Source organism: Protopterus annectens, chromosome 1.part2 (genome assembly GCF_019279795.1).
Source record: "Protopterus annectens isolate FY-2018-M chromosome 1.part2, PAN1.0, whole genome shotgun sequence".
NCBI classification, from domain to species: Eukaryota; Metazoa; Chordata; order Ceratodontiformes; family Protopteridae; genus Protopterus; species Protopterus annectens.
The window spans coordinates 1,000,458,369-1,000,480,542 of record NC_056727.1 but is presented as its reverse complement, the minus strand read 5'-3'; the positions used below and the strand labels follow the sequence as shown (position 1 = coordinate 1,000,480,542).

Here is a 22,174-nt window from a genome sequence, read left to right as displayed (position 1 = left end):
ATGTGCATCCACAGCTCTTGCTAAAACATAGTGTATGAAAATGCATAATTATAAAAAATGTTTTATATTTAAAATATATAGAAAAGTGTATAAATGATATATAACATTTTTATGCCTAAAAAACACATTAGAATAAATTTAAAAATACTAATAGGTTTTAGTAGACAGGAGATGTACATTGATTGTATAAACACCTATTTAATCTAAAATCCCAATCCTTAATTTGGATTCTGTCCTTTAGGGCTGGTAATATGGAAATGTTGTCATTTAGTCCTGGGGGGAAGTTGGTGGCAAGCCTAAGTTGCCAAATGAGTTCCTTTTTGCTAAACTGATTCTTCCAGTCCCCCCCGGGTTCAATGTCAACTATGTCTAGTATACCAAACATAAAGCCTTGAAAATTGGAACAACTTAGTGAATGCCTGTACAATGCATTAGTTTCCTTTTTATTTTTTAATTCATATAAATGTTTGTAAATCCTACGTTTGAAAGATCTTTCTGTCTTTCTGACATAGTATGCCGGACAGGTGTCACACATTGCCAAATATACTAACCTCTGTGTTCTACAGTTACCATTCCTGAAGGTAATGTTAGTCCTTAGTCTGTCGCTCAATGTAGTAACAGTTCCCCGAAAAATGAAACTACACTGGGAACAACTGCCACAACTTGTAGTCAGTCCCTTTCCCATTCCCATTTCCAATAAAATGTTTAGTTTTCTCTACCAATTTCTTAAGATTCATTCCCACCTTGTTTATTAAAAAAGGGTTGGTCACCCAAAGTTTGATAAATATCCTGGCTGGTTCTAAAAATGCTCCAATTTTTTCGCAAAATAGCTTTAATGTTTTTAGTTATAGTACTGTATTGTACTATACATGCTCTTGTAAATGCCCCAGACCCAGGATAGTGTTGGGGACTAACCAAGGGTGGATTTATAAACTGACCTGCTCCCAAAAGGGGTTTGTATTTCCTACCCCATTCACCATAGACTACTTTATCATGTCTTTGGGATAGCCCCTTTGTAAAAACATGTTGGTCAAATTAACAAATTATTTTTTAACATTGATGAGTTCAGAAGTCATTCTAGCAATACGTATAGCCTGTCCTTTAACAATGCTTTTCTTTTGGGACAAGGGGTGATGACTAGTGAAATGCAAGTAAGAGTTGCAAAAAGTAATCTTACGAAAAACCTGAGATCTAAAGCCATGATCATTGTGGGAAATTAATGTATCCAAAAATGGTAGTTGTTGTTCGTGGCAGGAAAATGTAAACTTAAGGAAGGTAGTAGTTCATTCAAATAGTCAGTGAATGCAGGAATATTATCTTTGTCTCCCTTCCATAGAATAAAAATGTCATCAAGGTACTGATTGTACAATAGTACATGTTCAGCCCACCAAGTGCTGTTAAAAACATGTTTAAGCTCCCATCCAAAAAGGACTATATTGACATAAACTGGTGCACACACTGCTCCCATAGCCACCCCAGAAATTTGCTGGTAATATTGCCCTTCAAAGTAGATGTAATTATAATCTAAAACCATAGACGTTAGTTTACAAATTAAGGTGACCTCCCCATGAGTCAAACTGGAATTGAGAAATAATATGTCCTTGAAAAATTCCATACCATCTTTCTTAGGGATACAAGTGAATAAGTCCTTTATGTCTATGGTTAAGAAAATGAGATCTGGGCTCCATATTTCTTTACTGAGTTGCCCCAAAAAATCCCAAGAGTCCCTGACCAAATGTGGAACTCCTTCAACAATGTGTTTAACCTTATTTTCCACAAAGCTGGACAAATTATGGGTCTTATACCCCCTAGCAGACACTATGGGTAGAAAGGGTGGTGAGAAAACACTCTTGTGCACCTTAGGTATGCCAAAAATCACAGGAACCCTAGGGTGAGTATTGGTCAAAAGATTATAGGTGTCATGGTCAATACGTTGGTCCAACAAAAATTCTAACAAAAAATTGTCAATGCGTTGGTATCCAATGTGTATCTGGTTAATGGACACCTGTGTATAGTTGTCCTGGTCAAATAACAGATCCTGAATGATGTTGGTGTAATCAGTAGTGTTAAAAATTACTATACCTCCTCCTTTGTCGGGTCATAATCCGCAACCGACCTGTCCTCTCTAATTTGATTCAATAAAGTCCTCTCTTTGGGGTTGAGATTCGAATAGAAATTTTTGTGTCCTGCCCAAAGTTGATACATGTCCTCCTTAACGGCTGTCTCAAAGGTGTGTATAAGGGGGTGAAAAGATGGATTAAATACACTAGTTTTCCTAAGACCATCTTTCTCATTATGAATAACCTCCTTGTTGGAAAACATGACCTGGAAATTCAGTTTCCTGGTATAGAAATGGATGTCCAGGAGACCGTCAGCAATGTCCGGAATACTGGCAGGCACAAATTTAAAACCCTTCAAAAAAAGTGTAAAATGTTCATTAGTGATAGGTTGGTTAGTGTAATTATAAATGTTAAATCCTTCAAAGGTGTGAACAATGTTGTCACCTTCAACATTAGGAGGTATACTTAATAATAATTCCTGCCTCTCCCCCTGTATGAATTTTTCCTGGGATACTGACCCATGTAATTATGTCCGTAATTCCTGCTTGCTATTCTTTCTGAGCGACGTAAGGGGGGGAAAATCCTGATTAATTATACCTTCTTGTGTTTCCTCAAACTTGGGTTCCTCATTCACAAGTGTCTCATAATTAAAAAGTTTTTGTTCATCTAATACACCAATGTCATTCTTAACAAAAATTTTATTAGTAGGATATGCCTCCTTTAAATTATATTGTTTGATATCCCTGGACAATTTCCTACTTTTTTTGTGAAATAACACATTGCATTTCTTCTCTACTCTTTCTAATACTTTTTGATAAAACAGTTCATATTGTTCGAATAACAAATCACTGATAATCTGTGAATTTAGTACAGCCAATTCATTCTGCTATTCCACTTGCATTTTATCATGGTAAACCAACACTTTTTGCAACAGTTCAAAACCCCACACATTAAACATATTGGTAAAATCCTCAATAATAAAATTGTCATAGTAAATGCCAAATGGAAATTTAAAAACATGTAGGCCTTGTGGTACCACTTTGGCTTTGATACATTCCCTAAAGTATTTAGAGTCAAGCTGTAAGGTTGTGTATTTAAACAGTTTTTTTCAAAGGTAAAAATAATATCTTTTAAAGATATAAATGCATGTTGTCAGCATTAACAGTGTTGCCTCATACATCAGGATATTCTTTAGAAAAAGTATACTTTTTATTAATAAGATTGTCAAATCTGGAGCTGGAATGCAAACCACCCTTCGTTGTTAAAGTCGCTGTCCTAGCATTCTGATTCCTCGGTATTACCGGAGACCTAGATGCATTCCTGTAATTGTTCCCTGATACAGGAAAAATGTTTACAGTACCTGTTTGCAGACAAGGTGCAGCTCCAACCTGTTCATCCATAATATTAAAAACATCCTGACCATGGTAGACAGCGCCATTAGAAGCACCACTGTTATACTTTCGTCCATCCTGGCAGTTAGTATGATGCACCTGTGCCGTGATGGTGACGTCACAACATTTTTTACCAATTTGAGATCCAGGAAGAGTTTCCATCACGTTGTTGACTGAATTAGCCTGATTACTGTTACCAAAGCCCAAAGAACAAGAATTAAAGGGCTCAGGAAGTTTATCACCTTTCCCAGTGTTTGGTAGTGAATTGTCTGAACATATTATTACTTTGTCCAAACAAATCGGACTGCTGTGCTTACCACCGCCAATGCTTTGCATAGTAAGCAAGTCAATGAGCCGTGAAAGCTCTCCTTTAAGCATTTGCACATCTTGTTTGAGCTCATGTAGCTCCGCTGCCCGCCCTAAGGGTGTCCCCTCGTCAATGAGGCTTGTGTGGATCCACTACCCAGCTCAGGAGTTGGAGGAGATTCTATGTGGCCAGGAACCAAAATGTAAACTCACCAATGATAAAAAGTTCCAGGATGCCTGAAAAATACTAATAACCAAAAGTAATGCACCCAGTAGCTATCAAGGAAAACTCCACTTTATTGGAAACAAACACCATCTTGGGATTTTTTGGGACAACTCAGTAAAGAAATATGGAGTCCAGATCTTATTTTCTTAACCATAGACATTAAGGACTTATTCACTTGTATCCCTAAGAAAGATGGTTGGGAATTTTTCGAGGACATATTATTTCTCGATTCCAGTTTGACTCATGGGGAGGTCACCTTAATTTGTGAATTAATGTCTATGGTTTTAGATTATAATTACATCTACTTTGAAGGGCAATATTACCAACACATTTCTGGGGTGGCTATGGGAGCAGTGTGTGCACCAGTGTATGCCAATATAGTCCTTTTTGGATGGGAGCTTAAACATGTTTTTAACAGCACTTGGTGGGCTGAACATGTACTATTGTACAATCGGTACCTGGATGACATTTTTATTCTATGGAAGGGAGACAAAGATAACATTCCTGCATTCATTGACTATTTGAATGAACTACTACCTTCCTTAAGTTTACATTTTCCTGTCACGAACAAAAACTACCATTTTTGGATACATTAATTTCCCACAATGATCATGGCTTTAGATCTCAGGTTTTTCGTAAGATTACTTTTTGCAACTCTTACTTGCATTTCACTAGTCATCACCCCTTGTCCCAAAAGAAAAGCATTGTTAAAGGACAGGCTGTACGTATTGCTAGAATGACTTCTGAACTCATCAATGTTAAAAAATAATTTGTTAATTTGACCAACATGTTTTTACAAAGGGGCTATCCCAAAGACATGATAAAGAAGTCTATGGTGAATGGGGTAGGAAATACAAACCCCTTTTGGGAGCAGGTCAGTTTATAAATCCACCCTTGGTTAGTCCCCAACACTATCCTGGGTCTGGGGCATTTACAAGAGCATGTATAGTACAATACAGTACTATAACTAAAAACATTAAATCTATTTTGTGAAAAAATTGGAGCATTTTTAGAACCAACCAGGATATTTATCAAACTTTGGGTGACCAACCCTTTTTAATAAACAAGGTGGGAATGAATCTTAAGAAATTGGTAGAGAAAACTAAACATTTTATTGGAAATGGGAATGGGAAAGGGACTGACTACAAGTTGTGGCAGTTGTTCCCAGTGTAGTTTCATTTTTAGGGGAACTGTTACTACATTGAGCGACAGACTAAGGACTAACATTACCTTCAGGAATGGTAATTGTAGAACACAGAGGTTAGTATATTTGGCAATGTGTGACACCTGTCCGGCATACTACGTCGGAAAGATGGAAAGATCTTTCAAACGTAGGATTTACGAACATTTATATGAATTAAAAAATAAAAAGGAAACTAATGCATTGTACAGGCATTCACTAAATTGTTCCAATTTTCAAGGCTTTAAGTTTGGTATACTAGACATAGTTGACAATGAACCCAGGGGGGAAGACTGGAAGAATCAGCTTAGCAAAAAGGAACTCATTTGGCAACTTAGGCTTGCCACCAACTTCCCCCCAGGACTAAATGACAACATTTCCATATTTCCAGTCCTAAAGGACAGAATCCAAATTAAGGATTGGGATTTTAGATTAAATAGGTGATTATACAATCAATGTACATCTCCTGTCTACTAAAACCTATTAGTATTTTTTAATTTATTCTAATGTTTTTTTAGGCATAAAAATGTTTATATATCATTTATACACTTTTCTATATATTTTAAATATAAAACATTTTTTATAATTATGCATTTTCATGCACTATGTTTTAGCAAGTGCTGTGGATGCACATACATAGATTTTTTATACTTGAGAATGTATTACTTTTATATTTGAGAATGTGTTTTTAAGTAAGTTCTTTCTTAATTGATTGATTTATCTAATTCATTAGTTAAGTATGTGCTAATTTATTAGGTATATATAGGCATCTTCAACCATGTGAATTATTCTTGTTCTGATGAAGTCATTGTCTATGATGAAAGCACTCAACAACTAATGGATTTTGCTGGTGTTTGTTTCCAATAAAGTGGGTTTTTCCTTGATGGCTACTGGGTGCATTACTTTTGGTTATTAGTATTTTTCGTGCATCCTGGAAATGTTTATCATTATTGCATAACTCATTTCATAGTTTGCATATGACAATATGATGCCACTCCTGCCAAATAAATTAAAAATGTCACAAAATAATGTATTCAGAAAACTATGTCAGAGCTCATAGCTATGATCAATTTACCTGGGATGTCTGTTGTTTTTAGGACATCATTAGCAAAATGATGTTTATTATTAATTTGCAGAAAACAGTTACCAATTGCTGATATATGCTGTGTGACCATTTTGTGGCAGATAACCTGGTGAAAACCCTCCCTACTCCCATTATCAGAAAATAACAAAGTTGATACTAATGTTATTAGTTAGAGGTGAGCATAATGGGGCATGCATTTCAAATATAATGGGGCATGCATTTCATATATAATGGGGCATGCATTTCATATATAATGGGGCATGCATTTCATACATTATGATAAGTGCTGTGAAACTACAAATAGGAGACATTCTTATTTCTTATGTTTGCACAACCCAGGCTCCAGGAGATGCAGATTTTCTCATATCTGGAAGACTGCCTGACTCAGCCCAGGATGAATAAAACATAGCTTTGGATCGTATTTTCTCCTGCTGACCAATGTACGGGTCTTCATCAATATGCAGAAATCCAGTCTGTTCCCTTATTAGGATTGTGAACTTTGTGGGAGTAGTTCTAAAGACCTCCTTCAGCCAGATGATCCTATCTCATGACAAAGTTGCCTTCATCAACTCTTGCTTTTTCTATTTTACCAGAAAGCACTACTTGACCCCTAGTGATTCTGTGATCACTGCAATGCATGTCATCCTCTGTTCTGCCACTCACTGGGGTGCTCCTAGTGATTCTGTGATGACTGCAATGCATGTCATCCTTTGTTCTGCCACTTGCTGTAGCATTCCTAGTGGTACTATGATCACTGCAGTGCATGTCATCCTCTATTCTATCCTCGCTGCAGTGCTCCTAGTAATTTTGTGATCACTGCAATGCATGTCATCCTCTGTTCTGCCACTCGCTCCAGTGCTCCTAGTGACTCTGTGATCACTGCAATACATGTCATCCTCTGTTCTAACACTCACTGTGGTGCTCCTAGTGATTCTGTGTCACGGCAATGCAGGTCATCCTCTCACTGTGGTGCTTCTAGTGATTCTGTGATCACTGAAATGCATATCATCCTCTGTTCTGCCACTTGCTGTGGTGTTCCTAGTGGTTCTGTAATCACTGCAATGCATGTCATCCTCTATTCTGCCACTTGTTGCAGTGCTCCTAGTGATTCTGTGATCACGGCAATGCATGTCATCCTCTGTTCTACCACTGACTGGGGTGCTCCTAGTGATTCTGTGATCACTGCAATGCATGTCATCCTCTGTTCTGCCACTCGCTGTGGCATTTCTAGTGGTTCTGTGATCACTGCAGTGCATGTCATCCTCTCTTCTTCCCTTGCTGCAGTGCTCCTAGTGATTCTATGATCACTGCAATGCATGTCATCTCCAGTTCTAACACTTGCTGTGGTGGTCCTAATGATTCTATGATCATTGTACTCTACTCACTGTGGTGCTCCTAGCGATTCTGTGATTAATACAATGCATGTCATCCTCTGTTCTACCCCTCACTGTGGTGCACCTAGTTATTCTGTGATCACTGCAATGCATGTCATCCTCTGTTCTACCACTCACTGTGGTGCTCCTAGTGATTCTGTGATCACTGCAATGCATGTCATCCTCTGTTCTACCACTCAATTTAGTGCTCCTAGTGATTCTGTGATCATTGTACTCTACCACTCACTGTGGTGTTCCTAGTGATTCTGTGATTAATACAATGCATGTCATCCTCTGTTCTACCACTCACTGTGGTGCTCCTAGTTATTCTGTGATCACTGCAATGCATGTCATCCTCTGTTCTACCACTCACTCTGGTGCTTCTAGTGATTCTATGATCACTGCAATGTGTTAGCTAGGGTATAACTATTCCCGGCTCCACAAAGTGTCCTCTTCAATTTTTCCCTTGGAACTAGACAGACTTTCAACTTAAGCACTCAAACCATTCATTTCTCAGCCAGGCACTTGCTAAAAACTCATAGCAAGCACTTATAAACCCTAGTACTAGACCCCCCCATACTATACAGAAGGACAAGGCTCTCTATTCAACCTTACCAACCAAGCAGTAAAGCAGTTCACTGTACCTATCCAGGCATGTCCAAAGGGCAATTTCAGGTGTACTCTCCAGTCCAACTGGTGAATCTGGTCATTTTAAGGCAATGTTACAACTGCCTCATGTACACAGACAACCCTCTCCTCCTATCACCAAACACTAATACATGCAAGAGATGCAATTATACAGCCAAACTAGAGGCTAAGCTCTCTCAACCCAAGATGGGATCAGACAGTCAAGAGGAGAAGGGAAATACATGCATCACACCACCAGTCTCACATAGACCCATTAAACCAGCACTGGCAAAAAACACACATAAATACAAGAAAACATACTCGGAGGCTCTAAATAAAAATTTGCAAAAGCAACAGAGACCTCCAAAGCAGACATCCAAGCAACCTCCATCCCCCAACACAAACCATGAAACACATAGTTCACAAAACCAGTGTGCCATGCAATCACAGCCCTTAAGGCAAAATAACATGCCCAACACACTAGTAATAGGTGACTCTATAGTTAGGCACACTGACATCCCACTCACTAGGCTGAAAAAGAAGGTTACTGTTAGCCGCCTGCCTGGTGCCAGGATCTGCCACATAACATAAGCACTCAGGTCACTCGGGAACAAGTACAAATATGACTATGTCATTGTCCATGTTGGTGTGAATGACCTGAGCCGTACCTCGATGGACTACATGAAAAGAGACATGGAATAGCTCTCTGATCACATAGCCCAGGCCGGTATGACCCTAACCCTGAGTAGCATCCTGCCCTCACCAAGAATGATACCACGGTATAAAGAAAAAAAATTATCATTTTTAAAAATTGGCTAAGTTTCTGGTGTCATTCAAAGGGGATCCAGTTTCTGTCTGCCTGGGATGACATGCTCGACAAGCCACACTGCTTCACTAGAGACGGCTTGCATCTGTCACCCTTAGGCTTTCAAATACTGGCCAAGGCTCTTGCCACCCCCATAGTGCCTTTTTTAGGCAAGGTTCAAAAGACAAACCCACTGCTGTAAATAGCACAAGTAACAAAAAACTGAGGGTAATGCTACTCAATACTCCTCAGTATGGAGAAAATCTATATATGTGCATTAACAGAAACCTGGTTTAAGGCTCCAGAGAGCACCCCAGCACTACCAGGCTACAACTCATACCATACATTTCGGCCACAGAACCAGGACCAAAATACAAAAGGCGGGGGCGTATCCATATTCATCAAGGATGCTTCAGAGATCATCCACGTGCAACTAACAATGGGCAAAACTGCAATTCAAATTGTAGCTTGCTACAGATCACATATCATGTCCCAGGACCCCCATTCCATGCTTCTGGAAACACTGGGAAACATAAAGGTTCTACCAAACACCCTAATATTGGGTGATTTCAATTACCCAAACATTAACTGGGAGAACTACTCAAGTACTAACTCCCTTGCCCAACATTTCCTAGAATTTATAAACTCAAATGCCCTGGATCAACTGGTCAACACTCCCACCAGAGGTGGCAACATATTGGACCTGGTCATCACCAACATGGGCGACCAGTGTTCCACACCGGAAGTCAACCCCTCACTCGTTAGATCTGGCCATAAACAAATCACTCTGGATATCCACATTCTGCCCCCACCCCCGGTCAAAGAAACCACCATGAAAAACTTTTCAAAAGCAAACTTCACGTTACTTAAGACCGTGGTGGAAAGTTTCAAAGCCCCCATGCTAAAGGATAACACTGTCCAAGCTGCAAAATCCTTTACTAATGCATTCTATGGGGACCAACAAGAATGCATGGATTGTGCTATCCCAAGCAAAACCAAGACTCACTCCTCCAAGAAAAGGAAACCAGTCTGGTGGATCCCTGCCATAAACAAGCTGTACAACAGAAGGAGGAAACTAGTACAGAAAAGAGTAAAATCCCAAGAAGGGAAGACATCCCTGATCAGTATCATCAAGAAACTACGATCTCTCATAAAATCATCCAAGGCTAGCTTTGAAAGAAAAATTGCCAAGGACTCCAAAGATAACCACAAGGCATTCTTTAGCTATGTCAAGAATCTAAGTAGCAATGCTCAGATCTGCTTGGAGTTAATGCAGAATGGCACAAAATACACTGAACCGACCGATATCGCCAACATCCTGGCAGAGGTTCAGTGCAAACTTCACCCCCCTCTCACCCTGAGAAGGGCCCATAACTATACCAGAAGAATGTAGAGCCCCTAAAATCACAGACACTCAGGTTAAAACAGCCATCTCCAAAGCCAAAAACACAGCATCAATGGGACTGGACGGTATCCCAAGCTGTGTCCTACATGAGCTCAAAGATGAACTAACCTGTCACCTAAACACACTGTTCAAACTCAGCCTCTCCACAGGCTACGTACAAATAGAGTGGTGCACAGAAATGGTTATTCCGCTCCACAAAGGTGGAGCCATAACAGACCCCAGGAACTATCACCCTATAAGCCTGACTAGCTTGGTCTGCAAGGCTATGGAGCGCATAGGTTCATAGGTTGGTACTAGGCTATCAGCCCTAGGGCCTATACAAGCCTAGCCATAACAATTCCCTGGGCTATTTCTTCCCACACTATTTACTTCCCTGGACCCCTGTCTAGCAGGGCAACTGACATGATCCCTGGATCATGGAACTCATTAACAGAGACATTGGCAACCTCCAAACACTGGACCCTACCCAGTTCGGTTTTGTTAAGGGAAGGTCATGCCTTCTAAACCTGGTGGACTTCTTTGAGACAGTTACCAAGGCTGTAGACGAGGGAAAGGTGGTACACACAGCCTACCTAGACCTCATAAAGGCCTTCAAAACCATTCCCCATTCTGGTATTATAGACAAGCTCACCAGCCTGAACATAAACCCCTATGTCACAAGATGGGTTGCCAACTGGCTCATGGACAGAACCCACATGGTGAGAGTTGCAGGAGCTAGGTCTGACTCTAAACCGGTTACAAGTGGCATTCCCCAGGGCTCATTCCTAGGACCCCTCCTGTTCAGCATATACTTCTCAGAGGTACAGGCAAGCACAGGAGGACTATGGCTGTCCAAGTTCACAGACGACTGCAAACTAGGGGCTATAATTGACTCTCTGGCTGACACAGACATCCTCCAAAAGGGTCTCGCTGAGATGGATACCTGGTGTCAAAATCATGGCCTCAAGCTAAATGCCAAAAAGTGCATAGTCATCCCCTTTGGAAAAAACAAAGTACCCACAAACTATCACATAGGTGGTAGTTCCCTAAATACGGAAGACATAATAAGTGATCTGGGCACCCAAGTAGATAGTAATCTCTCCTTTGATAATCACATTGCCAAAGTGGTTATAAAGTCCTTCTATGTGGCCCACCTAATCACAAAAGGGTTCGCATCCAGATCAAAAGAGGTCATTGTGCCCCTCTACTCATCACTCATCAGACCCATCATAGAGTACAATGCCCCATTTGTGATGTACCTTACAAGACACCTGCAACAGCTGGAAAGACAACAGAAGTACCTCACTAAGAGGATCACTGGCCTCAAACAGATGCCCTATGCAGCTCGACTGAAGAAACTCCAGCTGTACTCGGTTGCATGCCGCCTACTCAGAGGTGATCTCTTCCTGACATACAAGGCCATGTCCAACCCAGAATTGATGGACATGCTCCACCTAAAGAAAACCATATCCCCTCGAGCCACATGCTCTAGGGATCTAAACCTCACCACAACAATAAATAGGACATGCTGGAGGGATAGATTCCTGTCCCAGAGACTTCCCATGCTTTGGAATAAGATTCCAATCTACATTAGGCAGAGCTCCTCACTTACACTATTCAAGAGAAACCTTGATGAATCGATGGGAAACAGAAAGTTTATCCTGGGGATCACTTCAGTGGCTCTGCTGGACAGAGGCACAGGGAACTTATCTAAGGAGGTGGCAAAATCCAACACATTCTGGCTAGGCTTATAAATGCCTTCGGGCAGATAGCCTAGTACCTACCAATGAACCTATGTCATCCTCTGTTGTATCACTCACTGCGGTGCTCCTAGTGATTCTGTGATCACTGCAATGCATGTCATCCTCTGTTCTGCCACTTGTGGTGTTCCTAGTGGTTCTGTGATCACTGCAATGCATGTCATCCTCAGTTCTGTCACTTACTGTGGTGTTTCTAGTGGTTCTGTGATCACTGCAATGCATGCCATCCTCTGTTCTACCACTCACTGTGGTGCTCTTAGTTATTCTGTGATCACTGCAGTACATGTCATCCTCTGTTCTGCCACTCACTGTGGCATTCCTAGTAGTTCTGTGATCACTGAAATGCATGCCATCCTCTCTTCTGCCCTTGCTGCAGTCCTCCTAGTGATTCTGTGATCACTGCAATGCATCGATGCATGTCATCCTCTGTTCTACCACTCACTGTGGTGCTTCTAGTGATTCTGCAAGCACTGCAATGCATGTCATCCTCTGTTTTACCACTCACTGTAGTGCTCCTAGTGATTCTGTGGTCACTGCAATGCATGTCATCCTCTGTTCTACCACTCAATGTGGTGCTCCTAGTGATTCTGTGATCACTGTAATGCATGTTATCCTCTTTTCTAGCACTCTGCGTAGTGCTCCTAGTGGTTCTGTGATCACTGCAATGCATGTCGTTCTCTGTTCTGCAACTCACTGTTGTGAGCCTTCATATGAAAAAAGCCCACTCCACATGAGGAACTTGTGACTGCAACATTTTCAGCCTGTGGAATGATCTCTACCCATTATCATGTCTGTCCACTGAGATTTCTCCTAGTAGTTCATACTAGTGAGTTATAATCTGGGAATGTATTTTCCCCATTCAGAGCAACCATTCTTTGCCAATGGAAGCTTCAAACTTGGCATGGAGGGCCAGATTGGACTATACAGGGCCCAGGGAAACTGGAATTCCAAAACCTAGAAAGGGAATTTTGCCACTAATCTAAACCTTTACATCCACAGGAATATTCAGGTGTCAGACATGCTCACTGCAGTGACAGACAGCACCATGGTTATGTGGAAGATCAAAAGATGGTGGGGGGGGCATAGTACAGAATGGAATGCCATTCTGCAGCAGATCCACCTCCTTCAAGTCTCTATATCCTCTCAGCGCAGAAAGCCTAGCAAACCATCTGTGTAGATCCTCTACCAACAAAGTATTTTCTTTTTAGAACATCACCAAATATGATAGAGTGTTTAGTTTATCTTTTCCCCTTGAATAAACTAAGAAATGGCTTTGTGCTGATATATGTGGAAAAAGGTGATTGTTATCCCAAAACCAAAGGGTAACAAACTGAGTTCTGCTGTTTTTCTTCCATTAGATTAACCTGCATTAGTGGAAAAGTATATGAGTGAACTGGGTCCCTATTATTTCATTGAAAAATAGATCAACAAACGGCATTTTGAATGGCATTTGATCAAACATGATGTTTGTTGGACTGTTCCGACTGAGATCACATTATGGCAGGGATCATGAAATTTGCCCTTTCCCCACTGTAGTGTGATCTCGGAGTTGATATATATAATTAGCAGGGGGGTTGATGAGCGGCATTTCTGATGAAATGCCATTCAATGATCTGATGTTTCAATGACTTAATAAACACCCAAGTGAACTGTTCTATAATTATTCATTATCTCCACCAGAGGGCTACCTGATTTAATGCAACATAGGTTTACATTTGGTAGAATACATCTAAGCAATCAAAATGAGTTTTATTCCAGTGTGGCAGAATCCTCAGAATACAATGTACCAGCAGATGTTCTTTACTTTGACTTCTATAAAGGTTTTGAATCTCTTCTACGTTGGAATAACCATTGAACTTCTGTACTCTGATTATAACATGGGTTACCTCGAGGAAGTAGTTGTGAACATGGGTATGCCACAGGGTTCTGTGGCGGGCCCTTTTCTGTTTAGTTTGTTTATGTCCATGACACCCACAACTAATGATGTGATGATGGCTAACTATACAGATGAAATTAAAACTGGGACAGTAGTAAGGAAATTACCTCGCAGAAACATGTGGACAGTTTAAGTTGTCTGTAAACAACAAGGTTGTGTTCAGCCCTAAGAAATGTAATGTAATGCATTTTAGCGAATTCGACTATTGGCACTCTCATGCCACAGATCATGAAATTATTACCGCAGCATCTTCTGTTAAAGAGTGTGGCATTATTGTGAATGGTAAATTCATATTAACTGATCATGTGATAAGTGCTGTGTGTTACTGATATAGGATTATGAACAAGAGTCTGAGAACAATTAACAGCAGAAACAGCAGCAAGGTATTGATCATTTTGTATATTGTGCTTATTGGATCTCATATTGAATATGATGGGGTGGTCTTCTGCATGCGAAATAAAGCCAGTATACAAAACCTGGAGAGAATCCAGAAACTTTCACAAGGTGAATTTTTACCCTTCATTACTTAGATTGCAAAACACGAGTAAGGGCTCTAAAGCTTTACTCTTTAGCATGCAGACTATTGTGGGGTGGTGCTATGATGGTAAGCAAGTGCTGCACTGATGATAATTTGGTTTCAATCTATGGGATCACTCAATGAACATACTGTAAACGTGAGGAACAAAAATCTATTGGTTAAGTTGCCTGTAGTATCTTCCTCAACTTAAAACAACAGTTTTGTCTGTGGGGAGGGGGTGTAACCTATGAAGCATTCTGACATTTAATATTAGGTCCTCAAATTCCTTGGCTATCTTCTGGAAGGAACTGGATAGTCAGGTGGGCAAACTCATGACTGAACCTAGTTCATACAGTGACAAACTCCTTGGTGGCCTATTACTATGGTCTTGAGTTGCCATAACTTCAACACTGAACAATGAATATCCAGGACTGGAGATTGAATCCAGGGATATTCACATCCTTTATGCAACATTGAGTGTCTCCTTCATGGACCTCTTTGCACCCCCCCCCCCCCCCACAGAACTACCAAGTCAGGGCATTCTGCTTACAGTTCTCTTGCAAGGAGCCATGGAGAACTGATGCATTCTTTCTTAATTGGAGGAAGGGATTCTGTATACATTCTTCCCCCCATTCACCTGATCACCAGGGCCTTAGTGAAAAGCAGAGAGGAATACACATCCTGATTCTGATAGCACATTTCTGGCCACAACAGTCTCGGTACCATCTCCTGCTGCAACTGTACAAAGCAAAGCCCTTCATCCTTTCAGTACATTGCACCCACTGCCTTTGCTGACCCAGATTAAGGGGGATTGGTGTTCCAAAATTTCATCAGTCTGAGTGTATTTGTGGCACTAGAGACAACACAGAAGGGGGCTAATGTTGCACCATCTATGTCACAAGCTATACAGAGACTAGAAAAGTTTCTTGCTAATAGTTTTAAGAAGAAAGGTGGAATGGAGAAAAGGATAACATTCTTTGTACTTTACAGGTAACCACAAATGCAGTAGTGTAATAAGTAGACATATAAAATAGATAAATTGTGAAAAAAACAAGGTATCAGACAAAGAGTTAGTTTTATGAGAGATTGTTGTGTAATAATGCACCATTGACCAAGTCAGATTCTTTGTATGAGGTTGCAGCTTGCTGGTTTCACCCTTACCCTGATATAGTTCAACCTCAGTGTTGATGACAGTCTTGGGGGCTTGCTTCCCATCAAAAGAAAAAAAAAAGCTTCCTCTGAATGTCATCTTGGACATTTTGTTTCATTTGGGATGAATTTCTGTGGAATGGCATTTGACAGACTTCATAGGATTCAGTAAAACTGCATACATTATCTATATTAATTACTTTACAGAAAAACAAATATATGTTTGGAACTTCCTAAACAGGTGGTAAGGGCAAACACAGAATTATATAATGTATGACATGGACATAAAATGTTCCCCTTAACAGTTCAGTACTCAATATTGAAATCATTTGATCAGGGGAAAATTTAAATTTGGACAGTATCTTGTGTGTTGTGAGGTTACAGTATCTTGGAATATTTCCCCTACTCCATGGGAGTTAGTTCAAATTAGAAGTAAGCCTGTGGAAGTGTAGTCCCCCACACTGCAAAGTGTATTGGAGTGACATCCCCTGAAAATAAACTTTTAAAAAAGGGTTTCATAATTCACTGTGATTGCAGCAGAATCACTCTTTAAGTATGTGGATGTGTAGCATCAGGTCTCACACTTCGGAAAGGGAGCTGGACATACCACAAGTTTTATGAGGTGTGGAAAAAACAATAATAAAGCTTTGGATTATCTGTGATTTTCCGCTCATTCTACAGGCATGTAAGTGGACAGACAAGGTGGGAAAAGCAATAATTACCAGAAATCAGATGCTGTCTCCATAAGTTATTGAAGTTCATTTAAGCAAATCTCTGGAGGCAGTAGTACTGAACCCCTGACTAAGCTCTATAAGAAAATACCAGCAAAATTCAGCCAAGCAGTGGACATCTGTTGGAGGGTACAGTAGATATGCAGTATTTGCACAGTCTCTAGCTACCCTTATATGACAAGCTTGGACTAGGATTACACTAGAGAAAGACAGTAGGTGGAGTTGGAGCTTAACGTTGCATGATGTTCCAGTCAGCATACTTCAGAAATATGAAGATAATGTTAAGAAATATTGCATCATAATGCGAACATAACTGTACATTTAATAGTATGTAGTGGCAAAAGAGACCAGAAAACAATCATTTAATTATATGTACCTGTGTTTTTTCAGGGCTTCCAAGGAAAAGTAGGACCCAAAGGTGATTTTGTAAGTAATGTTTTTGTTTCTCTTTCTACTTCTGTTTGTATAAGTCTGAAATCTGTATCTAGGACAAAGGGTATGAAATAAAAATTCAGCTTTTAATATAAAAAATCAAACTATACTCTGTGTTCACAAGTATATGCACATTAGCAATGTTCAAATTACACAAGCATTTTTTATTTGTTTTATGAAACACTTTTAAATCATTAACATGTAAAAACATTTTATCTGTTAATGTTTTTTTTCCTGAGTACAATGTTTACAATACAAAATGTTTATTATTAGTATTCACTTACTCAGAGCTCTGCTTCCTGGATTTTGTCTGAAAAGACACTGTGTGGCTTATGGCTGATCTCCTGTAAAGAAAATGAAATAAATTAGTAGTTTCTATATATATAAACCAGGCATCTAGATTTTAAGAGGAAAAGCATTAATCTTTTTCTAAAGGTTTCTTCCCTCTGTGACTAGTGTCCATCCAGCCGCACCACAAAAATTTTTTTGGGTCCCCTTGGACCTCATTTGTACCAGCTTGGCCACCAGTGCTTGACGTCTAGGCCAAGTTGACCAGCCATTCTTCTCCTATCCCCCAGACTGATGGGGCCAGTTGTGGAGCCTAAGCTCATCCTGGAAGCTCTACTGAGCTTCTTTCCATTTGTTTTTTTTTTTGTTTGTTTGTTTATGCCTTATTCTTTCCATTTATTTTTTTGTTTGTTTATGCCCTATTCTTTCCATTTGTTTTGTTTTTGTTTATGCCCTATTCTTTCCATTTGTTTTTTTTTTTGTTTGTTTATGCCCTATTCTTTCCATTTGTTTTTTTTTTTTGTTTATGCCCTATTCTTTCCATTTGTTTTTTTTTTTGTTTGTTTATGCCCTATTCTTTCCATTTGTTTTTTTTTTTTGTTTGTTTATGCCCTATCCACTTCCCTTTCCCTACTCTTCTATGCTTGTTGATTGTGTCTGAGGGCAAATCTCCTCTTTTGAACATACCTCCCTTAGGGAGTGTATCATTGAGCATCCCCCACCCAGGACCATCATGCACATCCCTTCTCTGCTGCTCTGTCATTTGCGAGAGCCGCAAACTGAACCCAAGTTGGCTGAGCCATATTCAAGTCTTTATCCCTGTTTGTCACCAGAGGCCCCCACAATCTTGATCCCATTGTCTCCCACATACTAGCAGTCTCCCAAAACAAGGGCAACATCCAGCTGGGGGATCCCACCATCCAGGCAGTCACAGAGTGGGGTTTGTGCCCTTGCTGGCTCCAGACAGGATGATATTTTTAGTGAGGCCCTTTCCCCATCCCTTATGGCTGATAGACATAACTGCATCATTGCTGGATATCCTATGCCCACTCCATGCATGTGCATGATTCTACCCACATGCTAATGAAGGCTACAGTCTCTGTCTTGCGATCACCATACCCATGGCCTTGGTCTTGGCCTTACAGGTGCCACATAATTCTCCATTGCAGGTTAGTGATTGGTTGACTGAAACCATTATTTCATTTTTCCAGTACGTGTGAGCAGCATTAGCTACTCCTTCCTACCTTCTTCGCCTGGCTCATTCTGCATCTAAGCCATCAATAGAAAAGCAAACAAACAAACAAGAAATAAATGTTTGTGTATTTTCTGGACAAATCAATTCAGCCTTTGCAGACCTGCTTCAGCTATGACCTAGGCCAACAAGAGCAAGAGCAAATGCAAGATATACAGAGTTTAGAATGTCCAGGCAATCAACACGTTTTTGGTAGGTGGAAGAAAAATGAATTTAACTAAAGAAAAAACTCATTCAAATCAAGATAAATTTGTTGAAGTGCTTAATGACCGAGTAAACAGTCCATTGAAACAAAACTTTGTATAATAAGTGAAAAACAATATAAAAATGCAAACAATTAAACAGTAGTTGAAAGACAAATTATACACATTAAAGGGTTCCTGTATTTGTGTCGAATATTTTTGTCCAACTGACAGCAACATGATGGCTTCATCATTAAAAATGGCTTTCAGCATTTTTTTCAATGTTTTATCTGTCAGACACACACACACGCACACACACACACACACACACACACACACACACACACACACACACACACACACACACACACACACACACACACACACACACACACACACACACACAAGGCCCTAAAATAATAATGAATCCAAAGTAAAATACACATTTTAGCTCTAAAGTTTAAAAATGCCAGCTGTGGGTAGTGAGTGTGTCACATAACAGAAGAGCTGAAATTGCAAACCAGGAAACACAAAGTGAACAGTTTAAAGTACAGACATAACTATTGCTCTTTCAGTGGTAGAATTAGTCCAAAATGTAGATATAGTTTCATACACACACACACACACACACACACACACACACACACACACACACACACACACACACACACACACAAAAATACATGTTCAAGATGCTCCTTTATATACAGAGAACACAATTAACTGCCGGTTTAAAGCATGCTTATTTGGTAATTGTTAAAAAACTTTCACTTGTGCTTACATTTACCATATGAAATGTGTGCCACTGTTGTATCAATTTTAAGTGCTGTATAAAAATAATAAAATTCTTTTGGGAAAAAAAAAAATAAGAGCAGTATATTCAGAAATGTGTGCTGCTGCTGCCACCTACTGACCAATTAAGAGGTGACACAGATTACTACCATTTACAAAGGAAAGACCTATGCAGCTTTGTTTTTTGCTTCAGACAAAGATTATCTTGCTGTATACCATACTGATTCAATTCACCTAGATAATGAACTACAATAAAAGATGTTTTCATGGCAGGTACAGACGTTACTCAAAAACAGCAGTCTTTAGGCTTGCAATTGTGTATTAACTGGGGATGTCCAATTAGGAGGCCCCATCTTCAATGTACAAGGGCAACACCTCCAAGACAATAAATACCAAGCAGAATAGGCATGTAACAGCAGACATTATTAAGTTATATAATACACTATATATAATCCAACTAATGCAAATAACAGATTACTATTCATAGTAACATAAGAAATAAAATTAGCCATTTATCTGTGTTTCATAAAGTAAATTTTCTAAAGCAAATGTTGGCACAAAATAATAACAAGTATATAAAGCAGAAAAGACTCATTATAGCTCAAGTTAGTTAATAGGCATAACAGATACCCTAGAAGGGGTTCTACATATGTGGAATAAAGCACTTGGGTGATAACAGCTACATATTCAATTCAAACTGAAAGAACAAATTTAAATGCCCATTTAATATTAATATATATATATATATATATATATATAAAATGAATGTGTGTTAGGTTGACAGCTCCCTAGTTGGCCGCATATGGTTAACTAGGCAGCTGATCGACAGGTGTTTGAGATTGCACAAATCCAGAGGTAGGGAAATTTGCTTTTACCCCGTGACTGTGTGATCTTGGAGTTAGTATATATAATTAGTAGGGAGTGTGTCGAGTGCCAGAGGGCTTGCCCCCCTGCAAAAACAATGTTTGTTGTATTTTGTTTGAAGTAAAAGACTGCATGTGCCAGGACTGTTTCTTACCACATATGTTCCTGTCAGTCTCTCTGAGTCTATATTGATATATCTGTATACATGCATCCATCCATATATACATATGCACCTATACCTTCTTCCCTGTACTGATAAAATATTAAAATATGTGTTGATTCTCTCTTTTTTGTTTCTGTTTCTTATTTTCAGGGTGACCCAGGTGTGGAAGGGATTGCTGGTGAAAAAGGTGAAAAGGTAAGGAAAATTATTTATATTTCCTTCACATACGCTGTTATAGTGTCATGATAAGTTTTGTCAGCTAGCTTACAAGTTTTATTTTTGGCAGTAAAATTGTTTAAATTTTGTAATATTGCATAACAGTTTGTGACTACACTGAGAATGCATACTTTGCCATTCACACACCCCCAATCCACCAACCGGACACACATTTATGGGTCACTTTCAACTCATTTTCTGTCTCATTCCTGTCTGGTGTTGTACCTGGTGGTTTTACAGTTTAAGGTGGGGATGTACCTCATCAACGATCTCTTATGTCCATCAAGTGGGGAGTGATAGTCCGGTACAAGCTGACTAACGTAATGGCTGACATTAATTTTGCTTGCCTTCTCATACATCTTCTAATCCATCCATGAAGCTATTTTGCAACATGTAGTGTGCACTATGACTGACCTTCTGCAGACAGACTATTAATTTTAGTGACTGCCTATTACATTCCACATAATTTTGGAGCATCAAGTGTAAACTACTTCACCTCTGACCTCCACCAGGAAGTTCCTGCTAGACATCTTCCTTACTACCCTGATGTAAGAGATCTGGTATTAGCCACTCAGTGTTATCTCTGGTAGCTGGTTCCCTCAATATCCTGGCCCAGTCACTGACACCACAGTCAGGGCTTTTTCCTCCTGTGACACAGGGCTGGCTTTTTCTTGCACTTGTATTATTCTTTCCTGTCAAGTAAATGTTATGGGATTGTGACTGCCCCATTGTTTTCTAAAGTTTCAGATTAACCATTCAGAAAACATACTGCTAAAGAATTATAACATCATAAGTCTTGTAACCTTATGAACGGATTTCCGTATCAAATGGCTTGTATTTTTACTTTCTGTCAGACTCAAAACCTCTTCTAGGAACAGACTTGTGGCATTTGAAATTGAGACAAGCAGAATATATACCAAAGAATAATAGTGAAAAAATACCTTCTGTAAATTTAAACTGGAATGGCATTAAAGTGGCAAAGGAAAGTAACTGTTTGGTGCTATACAAAGGCTATCTTAGGTATTCAGAGAAAATGTTCCCTTTATGTTTGCACACTTTAGCTTTATTTACTGACACATGCATTGGAAATGCACATGCTTCAAGTAGTTTTAAGGATGAGGTAATTTGCCAGACTGAACTGCTTGCTTTATAGGCCAGTTTAACAGTGATAGTTTCAGGCAAAGAATTCTTGGATAAATTTAAAACACCTCAGTTCTGTACATGCTTATAGGTATGAGTGAAATTAAGTTTTTAACTATACTAGGCAGAGTCGTACTCTGAGTTGCCCTGTTTTCTCTGATATTGTGAAATGGTCATAAACAGCAAGATCACATGGTTGTACAGTATAATCACATTTACAGTGCAGAAGGAATTTAAAAATGAGGCAGGCAGTTAATAATGTGTCTCGTAAAAGAAAGGACAGATGAATGCTGGGACATTCAACTGAGTCAGAGAG

At 39.5% G+C, this 22,174-nt stretch overlaps 1 protein-coding gene across 1 annotated transcript in view; it reads left to right on the top strand.

Annotated features, from left to right (window-relative positions):
• Positions 1–22,174, top strand: part of COL9A2 (collagen type IX alpha 2 chain) — a 447,350-nt gene that overhangs the window by 369,585 nt on the left and 55,591 nt on the right. The window contains exons 25-26 of the mRNA XM_044059964.1: positions 16,920–16,955; positions 20,653–20,697. Of these exons, the coding sequence (XP_043915899.1) occupies positions 16,920–16,955; positions 20,653–20,697 (81 nt within the window). The remainder of the gene's footprint in view (positions 1–16,919; positions 16,956–20,652; positions 20,698–22,174) is intronic.